At 46.2% G+C, this 11,300-nt stretch overlaps 1 protein-coding gene across 1 annotated transcript; it reads left to right on the top strand.

The window, feature by feature from the left end:
• The first annotated feature begins 8,400 nt into the window (after nt 1-8,400).
• Nucleotides 8,401-8,889, top strand: LOC147730667 (protein LDOC1-like). Its single transcript, XM_086954097.1, has one exon. The coding sequence runs from the start codon at nt 8,401-8,403 to the stop codon at nt 8,887-8,889; it is 489 nt and encodes a 162-aa protein (XP_086810223.1).
• The last annotated feature ends 2,411 nt before the right edge of the window (nt 8,890-11,300 follow it).

The following is an 11,300-nucleotide window of genomic DNA, read 5'->3' on the forward strand; positions in this document are numbered from 1 at the left end:
AGCTTCCTTTCTTCTTGCAGTTCCTCACACGAGCATAGCAGGTGCATCATGTCTTCTGCCCCAATGCCGCATAACCTGCATAATGTTCCTGCTTTCGATCTCAGCCAGTGAGGAAGATGTAGGATGCATGGAAGCAGGCCCAATCTATATCTTAAAAAGCACAGTTTGATTTTTTTTGTGTAACCTAGGGCAAGGTAAGGCTGGGAGGCTTGTGTCAGGTATGTATTTAATACCATCAATGCATGAGATCTTTTTGATAGGATGGCTTTATCCTGAACCCATGACTGTAGCTTGATCGATTTTTTCACCAATTTGTTGAGTGTTTTGTGGTCTGCAGGGGACGCCCAGAGCTCCGCCAGCCCAGTGTTCACTATGCTTTTTTCCAGGTATTTTGCAGCTGGTGAGTTTTGGGTCTGCTCTAGCTCTTTCCATAAATATTCGTTCAGTGTCCCTTCGGTCGTTTTTCTTACTTTATCCCAAGAGCAGATATAAGCCCCCTGTCGTGCCAAAAGCTGTGACCGAACTCCAAACTCCAGTCTGATCTGAGCTGGGGAGGATCGCTTTGGGAGGCTGAAGATGATTCTATATGCCGACACTATTGTGCTGTCAAGTGTAACGGCATCTCTGCCTCGGTGGGCCTCACTCCCGTATGTTAGTGTTGGTAACAGTTTGGCACGTATGACGTGTAGTAAGGGGGTCAGAGAAGGGCCGGAGAGATTGTTATTTAGGGCTTTTAAGGCGATTGCCAGAACGGTGCCTTTGCCTCTTATGCTAGCCCTTTGTTCGCTAAATTGGCCACCACTGTCTATCTTCACGCCTACATATTTATACGACGAGGTGTCTTTGATACGGGTGTTATTCCAGAACCACAAGAAAACTTTCTTCTTTTTGTTGTTACTGATTGTCATTGTTTGCGTTTTCTCGAGGTTCACAGTTAAGTCATTTAACTCGGAATATCTCTGGGTCGTATTCAAAAGATTTTGAAGCCCAACTCTTGTATGGCTTATTAACACCAGGTCGTCTGCATATAAGAGGCATGGTAAATTGAGGCCTCCTAATTTTGGCGAGTGTGAGTTGCAGTTGTTTAGTAGGGGCACCAAGTCCCCCAGGAACAGGTTGAACAATGTGGGGGCCAACACGCAGCCCTGCTTAAGGCCGTTATTAGTTTGTATCCGCCTTGACAGCATTGAGCCGTCCCCCACCTTGATCTGAATCCAAGTGTCTGTATGTAAATTAATTAACAGCTCCAACAAACCTTTTGGGATACCCCAATCGTTGAGTTTTGTCCATAGTAGGTTGCGGTTAATGTTATCGAATGCTGCTTTGTAGTCAATATAGCAGAGGTGCAAAGGCAATTTTTTCATCTCTGCCTTATCAATAAGCATACCCATCGTCAGTATGTTTGTTGTAGTCCCCACTGCTTTAACAAGGCCTGTTTGATTGACAGGTATGAGAGATTTCCTCATGGCCCATTCCTTTAGTTCTTCCAGTATTAGACCTGCAAAATAATTCGCATCATTATCGATTAGAGCAACTAACCGATAATTTTGAGGAAGGTCCCTGTCCCCTGCTTTGTGTATGGGGGCAATGATGGAGCCCTTCCAAGTATCTGGCAAGATGTTTGTATGCCTGATCTCCTGAAAAAGGGGTTCAAGTGCCGCTGCCCAGTAATCCATATCTTGTTTGAAGAGGACGGGTGGGATCCCGTTTGGACCCGGCGCACCTTCCCTTCTTCCTTTCTTTATTTGCCGCTTTATTATGGGTTCCAATGATATGTGATCTGTGTCCCCCACGTGTCCTGGTCGATTGGGCACCTTTGTAACCTATTGCCGATGTCATGGGCTCGCACAGGAAAAGGTTTGCTCATGTTCTGATTGGCCGACAGATCTCGGTTAAAATGGTTTTCGAGATATGCTGCCCAAGTTGCCTCTGTGATGTTTGATGTTATCTCCGTTTTTGCAGGGTGCGTTAATGAATTTATTGTTTTCCAAAACCTTGCACCGTCATTCTTTTTTATGTCCTCATGAAGGGTTGCCCAGAGTTGTTCCTCTAAAATTCTATTTGCTTCCCACTTGAGTTTTTTTAATGAGGCTTTTAGTTCAGAGAGTTGATACAGCATCCTTTTGTTGTTGTGGTCCTGCTGTGCTGTTCTCCTTAACTTAGAGATTGAGTATTTTGTTTCTTTAATTTTCACTCTGTATGGTTGTCAGATAGGGACAATAGCACCTAATCTGGGAGGCAGCAAGCCCACTAGGCACCAGGGATTCATTTTTCTTTTACATATGTGGGACTGGGCTTTGCCAATGCCCACATTCCAATAAACATTGCCAGTCTTTTAGCCCCTCAGGAGGCAGATGGGGCCAATAGCCCCTTATCTGCACCCGGGGGGGGGGGCAGAAAGCCCACTAGGCACCAGGGATTATTTTTTTCAAAGTTCAGGGATGGGAACTACCCAGAATGGGCATACCAATGCATCCATACCCCTAAAATGCCAGTCTTTCTGTCCCCCAGAAGTCAGGTGGAGCAATAGCCCCTGATTTACCCCCAGGGGGGACGCAGAAAGCCCACTAGGCACTAGAGATTATTAATTTTTTATACATTCGGGTGGGGCTGCCCAGAATGGGCTTGTCAATGCCCCACCCCCAAAATAATCCACAGTCTTTCTGCCCCCCTGGGAGACAGATGGGGCAATAGCCCCTTATCTGCCACCCCAGAGGGGGGCAGAAAACCCACTAGGCACCAGGGATTCTTTTTTTTTTAAGTTCAGGAATGGGGCTGCTCAGAATGGGCATGTCAGTGCCTCTACCCCCCCCCCCCCAAAAAAAAATACCACAGTCTTTCGCCCCCCAGGATGCATTTGGGGGCAATAACCCCTGATCTCCTCCTCCGGGTGAGGGGATGCCCACTAGGCACCAGGGATTTGTTATAGATGGGGTGAGGGCTGCCCAGAATGGGCATACCAATGCCCCCACCCTATAAAAATGTGCCATGGTCTTTCTGCATCCCCCGGAGGCAGATGGGGGCAATAGCACCTGATCAGCCCCCCCCCCCCCAGGGAGGGGCAGAAAGACCACTAGGTGCAAGTGATTATTCAATTTTTTATATGTAGGGGTAGGGTTGCCCAGAAACGGCATGCAATACCCCCACACTGAAAAAAATGGCATCTGTCTGGCCTCGACCACAAACAGTCCTCTGGACAACACGAAGATTAAACATCCTGCCCTTCCTTAAAACAAGTCTGGTATGTAACCCACCACTACTTAGCACACTATTGGAAAAAGGTACTCACTATGAGCCTGATCAGTAAAGTAAAATAATGTTATTGCAACTTCTAGATACAAAGAATAAACAGCCCTGATGAAAGACCAGTGACCTTGTGCCTGGTCTTGAAACGCGTCGGCAGTCTTTCTCGGGTGGAATAAATTACCATCTTTAAGATACTAGGACCGGCTGGTCCAGTATTCAAGTGTCTACAAGCCATTAAATTGCTTATATTCCCCCTAGAAATTAGTTTTCCTCATGTTTTGATTGTAATGTTTGCGATATTGTTTTTTGTGATGTATTCATAATTTTTTGTAATTTTTTGTAATGTTTGATGCAGAAATTGTATTTATTGTGTAAACATTGTGTGTTTTTTCTACGTATGTACAGAGTATATATAGTTTTGTAAATATTTAAAGGTATAGTCTTTTTTCTGTTACAAGTCTTGTGAAAATTTGAAAAGTACAAAATGATTGACATAAAATAACTATGTCGAGGGTGGTCACAAGAAATTGGCTTCTTACCCTCCCCAAAAAATTGATTAAGTAATTGTGGTGCAGGCACTGTGTGTTTTTGCAAAATGGTTGATAGTCAGGGCGTCACTCAGTGGACAGAACCCCCGGTATTAACTCCTAGGCAGGTCGGGTGGGGCTCAGCTTGAAGAGCGATTTGAACCCCCGGCCCTCCTTTCAATGTTTCCCTGAACACCTTGAAGGGATATAGATGTAGTACACACTCTCGCAACATGGCGCTGACTGGAAACACAACAGCCTTTACACTAAGGAGACAGAGCAAGGGAAGAGAGAACTACTGCGCATTAATATACTACAAAGGTTACTTTCCTCATCTTCCATAGTGTAGCGCATGTTAGATATGACAAAACATACATTCAGACTCAGAAATAAATATAAACAGAATTATCTCAGTTAACGGTAGATTCAACTTCATAATCTCATTAAAACAAGTGCTTTTTACTGGAGTCTAACGGCTGATTTGCTATTTCCACTCTCCCTTGGTCTAGTTTTTCACTTTCGCGGCTTCGCCCTCAATTGGAAATCGGACGTTACTTTGGGAACGTGTGTCTTGTCTGTGGGGCATGACCGTTCCCTAAAAAAAAAATATTTAAAAACGCATAGTGAAGGACAAGCTTGTGGGTGGATCGGGGACTTTATCCGAGTTAGGCAAAACGTATTGAAGAGCACCAGAAGATAGAGCCGGAAAGGCATCGACTAAAGTAAAAGTAAAATGACATTTGACTGGCATTAGCATGGCTGCCACTTCAAGTGATGGATCAACTGCTGTGAGAGGCAGAACGGTGCACTACGAATGTTCAGTTTTCACAGTGTTAAACAAGGAAAAGGTTTGGTAGTTTTAAAAATAGTTTCTACACATGCAAAGCTCGACAAACTTGAAGCATGTGTGGCGCTGATTCAGGGAAACAGAAGAAGAAAAGTAGTAACCAAAGGAAGACAAACCAGGTAAAGCGTAACAATATTGTACTTGGTTGGTGCCAGGGTCGGATTGGGATCACAATTCGGCCCGGGCACTGACGAAAAAAGTGGCCCACATTCAAGAGGCGTGGCCCATATTTAAGGGGCGTGGCCCACATTCAAGGGGCGTGCCCTTTCATGAAACACCATTTGCACAGACAAGGAATGAAAGTGGGAGGATACTGTTCTTGCACACGACACAGGGCCAAGGTGACAATGGCCTACATGCTGAGCAATTAAAAAAAATAGCAAGGCCCCTTTTTGTCACAAAATTATTCCAGCCCTCCAGCACAGGAGCACCTGAAAAGCAGCAAAGCCCCTGCTATTACTAACCTACTCAGCCCTCCCCAGACCTTCAGCTCAGGAGCACATGAACAGAGGTAAGGCCCCTGCAATTAGTAAATTAATCAACCCTCCAGGCCTTGGGAAAATGTCCTGGCAGGGGAGCACAAAACACAGCTTTCTGGGTCATCCAAGGTAGCCAGGGGGGAGGCTGAGGTGAAGCTGGTGCATGGGAAGTGCCTTCCCAGTGTGTTCTGGCAGTTTGAGTGTTTACCATTTACTGTAGTATTACCCTTGTACCTGTGTATGGTACCCTTTTGTAACTTGCACAAGTCACTTTTCTCTTGTAACACACTGTTTGCTACCTCTCACTTTTGTTTGCTTTAGATACTTGCACAAGTGCCACCATTGCCTACGTAACGTTTGTTCTTGTGCTGGAGTGTTTTTGACATTAATTGCAGTATTATACCTCTACTTGTATTTTGTACGCTTTTGTAACCTGCACACATATCTCTTTTTCCTCCTGTAATGTATCGTTTGCTCCTCTTGTATTTTGGTTGCTCACTATTTTCACTTTTGATTCATGTAACTTAACGTTTGCTTTTGTAATTTGTCCACTTATAATTTTCTCATCATGTATTATTGCTGTTCCTAGTGTGAAGCGCTCTGACACCTTCGGGTAAAGTCCGCGCTATATAAAATCGCATAAATAAAAATAAAACAAAAAAATTCCAAACATCACCAGGCCCCCACAGCAAGACCCATTCTTCCTCGCCCACTATGCCCTGAATGTGAAGGGCTGTGGGCGAGGTGTTAAGACTAACACCGTTTCTGTGCTGCATGGGCGCCAGGGGGCCGAGGTGCAAATGGCTCAAAGGCCTGAGAAACACCTGGCCCCCAGGGAGGCCGATTATTGCAAACAATCACCCCTCCCCAGCCCAGCCTCAGCTCGATTGCTTGGCAGGGTAGGGGTGAAGGAGAGCCCACAGCTGACAATCGCTGTCTGGCCGCACAGCGAGGCTTCTTTCATTTTCTCAGTCTCTGTCTCCGTGCACTCTGTGGGCCGGTTTTTTTTCTCCCCTTTCCTAGTCCACTCTCTGTGGACTGGGACAGGGGAGAAAAAAAACGGCCCACAGTGGGCACTGAGGCACCGGCCCTTCGGCCCATTCCCGAATGCCCGCCTTGCCAATCCGCCCCTGGTTGGTGCTGCATGGAGAAAATCAGAAAAGAGAAAGAGGAACAAAGACTGTGGATTGTCCATTGGCGAGTAAGTATTTCATAAGGACAAATAAAAAGCTGGTGGCAAACATGAGTGGAATTAAACTCCTAAAGCATATACAACAGGTTGCTAAGCAACAGCGCAAGAGCTGTACTCTTGACCTAAAAATGAAGAGAAGTAAAGGTATTTCTGCTTGTTGAGCCATTCTAACACCTGTTATTGCTTGGCATTAGTTTTTGGCGCTGCCTCAGACTTACAGATCCTGGTAAATCTGGGGCAGCTTCAAAATGCAAAATACCCACAGCAACACCAATTGCACACCCCTTTCACGGCCCAAGGGGCGTTAAGCCGCAAAATGTGGCTTAACGGCACTTTGTAATTATTGTGCAGGCCACTGCGCCACCAAAACGTCAGTAAAAGTGACGTTCTTGTGGCACAATCCACTTGTAAATATGCCGCCTAATCATATGTTTTGGTTGATATTTTGAATGAGACGGCTACCTTTCCTTTTTTTGAATTATTTGTCAACGTGAGGTTAATGCACACATACAAAATAATATACACAATATCAAGAATATACAGGTAACATAACCTAACTCAGTAATTATACATATGACAACAGAGCATTTATTCTGCCAAAAACAAAGACCCCCAGGTTGCCATAAATTTAGCTATTGAGCGAATACCTCTTGCCTTAGCCAGCACCTGCTCCATATCATGTGTTTGCCTTACTAATTGCCACCAATCAATAAGAGATGAAGGTTTTAATGTTATCAATTGCCTAGCTATGGTTAATCTTACTGAGACTAGTAAAATAGCAAGCAAACTATTGCATTTAAGGCGCTCAGAACTATTTCCCATCATGATTTCATTCATTGACAGAGATGCTCCTTGTCAGGATCTGACGTAGGTGCCTGCCTCACAAGCATTATGGGGTAAGACAACATCTCCCATAATGCTTAGCGTTATGAGGGAGGACCAGGAAAGTATTTAGCCACGTGAGAGAGTGAGGACATTGCACGTGATTTTGTCCTTAGAGTTTGTAGCGGTGCCGCGGATGCCTTGTTCCCGCGGAGCCGCTTGGATCCTTGATTTACCCCTTTGTTGCCTGCTTTGACTCCGCGGCTGCGGACCATTTAGAACGCCATTGTCGGCGGGAATACGAGCCGTTTCAAGTTTCACTTGTTTTGTGCCGGGAGACCCTGGATTTGCCCCTCCACGCCCCAAACAGAGAACAACCAGTTTTTATACTCGATGGAGTGATCAAGCCATAGCGCATAACCAATATAGGAATCTAGATACCTGAGAGAAGGGCTGAGAGCCGCTGGATTGCACCCTCCCAGCCGTATCAAGTATTGGACCAGGTTATGGTAGTTTATTGAGGGATTTTAAGCCGGGAGACGCTGGATTTCCCCCTCCCGAGTTCTACTTATCAGTTCAACATCTGGATTTGGATTCTAATACCGGACAACACTGTGAGTCATGTTTTGAACTCCTAGTCTGCCGGTAAGCCAGTTTATAGCGTTCTTCTTTGACTTTGTGGGATTATTGTACTTTGCGGGGCAGTTCTCCAGCGCAAGACATTGGGAAGGTATATCCTCGGCCACGGCTTATGATTTCTTTGGTTTTGGAGCCATAAGGGGGAAGACGTCATTCTCCTCTAAGGAATAAAGACATGATATTCTAAAGGCTCATTGGGATGGAGCGATTGGTATGTATGTATTTGAGTGAAGGATATATGATTGTGATCCTTGTCTGATTCCTTACAGTCTAGCCGGTTGTTGTTTTATATTTAGATCAACTGTGTTTCATGAGAGCAGTATCTCAGTTACGGGAAGGGATCATCTCCTGATCATATACCAGGTACAGATTTGTGATCGTGAGAAAGTACAGGAGCGTATTAAGTATAGTGCATGTAATAACGTGTGCCTACTTTTGTTACAGGTGTCCCTTCCACTGCTGCTCCTACCCTTACCTATCCCTCGCATGACTGCTTTTGTGCTCTGTATGCTTAGTGCAAGTCAGAATGCAGGGACGTCAGGAGGTGGACCCCATTTGAGCATCGTTCTGATTCGGAGGAGCCACGACTGGTGACAGAATCACGTGTCCACGCAAAATTACTCCTCCTGATCGGAAGGATACTCAAAGATGGCAACTTTAGATGACGTGCTCCAGGCTTTAGTCATAGTACAGCAGGAATTAACTACGTCAAAAGCTGAGACAGCAGCCTTAAGGGAGAGGCTAGACAGACAGCAGGGTAATTCGTTTGATGCATCAGTAAGGGCTCGTCAAATTCAGGTGACGGTCCCTCCTCCCATACCATTGGCTAGTCCTGAGAGATATTCAGGGGACCCTCAGAAAATACAGGCTTTTCTAACGCAGATCACCCTACATTTTTCTTGCCGGCCTGCCTCGTTCCCCACGAACCTGTCTCAAGTGGCTTTTGCCATCTCTTATCTATCGAGGGATGCGGCCAAGGTGGTCCCTTTCGTCCGGAATGATGATCCCATCCTCTCAGATTGGTCAGCATTCCGAAAGGAATTTGAGCGGGTGTTTGACCCAAGGGCCACCACCCTGAGCGCAGATCGGGAGCTCCTAGAGCTCCGTCAAGGGAAAAAGACCTGGTCACATATATGACCACTTTTAACCGGCTGATCGCAGAAACCGCCTGGCCGGAAGACAAAAGAATGGCGCTATATTTTCAGGGATTATCGGACGACATAAAAGATGTGTCGGCTCAGATCGACCCCCCAACCTACCACGTGTGTGGATTTGATAAATCTCACTTTGCGTCTAGATCACAGGATGGCGGAAAGGGGAGGAGAACGTAGGAGACATGACCGAACATCGGGTGGCATGGGGGGGCAAATGTCTCATACATCCCCAGTAGCGAGAGATAGCTTTCCAGAACCTATGGATGTAGGCGCTATCAGGTCCCCACTATCCAGGGCAGAAAAAGAGAGCCGCCGAACATAGGGGCTCTGTATGTATTGTGGCAAAAAAGGGCACTATGTAAAGGATTGTACCGTGAAGTCAAAGAGACCAAGAAATTATTTTGCTGCAAAGAAAGTAGCGCTCACTACAGTAGACCGGTGCGAAACCGAAGAGTCAGGTATGACCAGGAAGGGTTTGGAGGAGAAAGAATGGAGGCTGACGTCCTTAGCATTTGCTGAAGTCAAACCCGTAGCCACTCTCATCATACTCCCCAAGTTATTGCAATCTCATCAGCACCAACCTTCTGTATGGAGTATGATAGACTCCGGTGCTACCAGAAACTTCATTGATGAGGGATTGGTGCGGCGTTTGGGATTTGGTTGAGTTCCCAATCCAACCCCGGAGACCATGCTGGCGGTGGACGGTACCCCTTTGAAATCCAGTCCAATAACCTAACGCACAGAAGTAGTGGAGCTTATACTAAAAGGCAGCCCAATCGATCATGTGGAAAACATAGTGTTGAATATAATTGAAGCCCCTCAATACGAGATTATTATAGGGATACCGTGGTTAGGACTACACAATCCCTTTATTGATTGGAGACTCAAATCCCTTAGTTTCCTTTCTGAAGAATGTTAGAATATATGCCTGACGAAACCACCAGCTCACACGTTAGCTTTAGCGCAGATCCTACACATAGCCACGGTAGTCGAAAAAGAAACAGTAATGCCAACTGTGTATGAAGACTATAGAGAGGTGTTCAGCGAGATCACGGCAGAGGTGCTCCCACCTCATCGCGAGTACGACTGCCGCATAGACCTGATCGATGGGGCGACAGTACCATCCTGTAGGGTGTATGCCCTGTCGGAGCCGGAGACAAAACACTTACAGGCGTATTTGGCCCATTTCAGCGCAATAGGGTTTATTCGGCCATTCAGGTCTCCCGCAGCCTCGCCTCTGTTTTTTACGGCGAAAGCCAATGGTGAGCTGCGAACGTGCATCGACTACCGCCAGCTAAACAAACAAACAGCAAGGAATCGTTACCCACTTCCACTCATCCCCGTTTTGTTGGACCAAGTGAGGGAGGCCACCATCTATACCCGGTTGGATCTCTGTGGAGCCTATCACTTGGTTAGGATACGCGAGGGGGATGAGTGGAAGACGGCGTTCAAAACCCAATACGGCCTGTTCAAATACCTGGTTATGCCGTTCGGGTTGTGTAACGTCCCGGCGGCATTCCAGTATTTCCTCAATGACGTGCTGAAGGAATACATAGACCAGTTCGTCATAGTCTACATTGACTACATCCTGGTCTATTCTGCTTCTAGAGCTCAGCACGTCAGCCATGTCATCCTGATACTGAAACGTCTGCTAGAGAACAGCCTCTATTGCAAACTCAGCAAATGCGAGTTTAGTGTCACAGTGGTGGAATTTTTAGGGGTAATTTTGACTCCTCTGGGTTTCCGTATGGCTGAAAGAAAGATTGAGGCTGTTCGATCATGGCCGGTGCCAAAGAGTGTGAAAGAGGTGCAGTGTTTCCTTGGTTTCTCTAACTACTATAGGAGATTCATTTCTCAGTTCTCCCTGTTGGCCTCCCCAATTACTAAACTGCTGTGGAAGGGGGTGCCTTTCAGGTGGAATCCTGAAGTCATGGAGGCTTCCGAGTTACTGAAAAAGGCGTTCATTACTGCTCAGATTTTAAGACACCCTGAATTGGACATACCTTTTGTAATGTAATGTAATGTCAAATTTCTATAGCGCGGCTATCACTCCAAGGAGCATCTTGGCTATGTGTAGCGTAGCCATATGGATCAGGCTGCTGACAGATGGAGTTCTGAAGTCCTACGCGCTTATACTAGGGCTTTGCAAGCTGTATCAGTGAGTGTGTAGATCCATGTTTTCAGCCCTTTACTGAATTGCCTCTCATCGGTGAGTTGTCGCAATTTAGGGGGGAGCTTGTTCCAGGCCCTAGATCCAATGACTACAAGGGATTTTCCTCCCTTAGTGGAGAGCTTATATCTGGGCACCACCAGTAGGTTCAGGTTTGATGACCTGAGGACCCGCGAAGGTGCGTAACGCCTGACACTATTCCCAAGATATTTAGGCCCTTGCGA

This window comes from Lissotriton vulgaris, chromosome 2_1, assembly GCF_964263255.1.
Source record: "Lissotriton vulgaris chromosome 2_1, aLisVul1.2, whole genome shotgun sequence".
Taxonomy (NCBI): Eukaryota; Metazoa; Chordata; class Amphibia; order Caudata; family Salamandridae; genus Lissotriton; species Lissotriton vulgaris.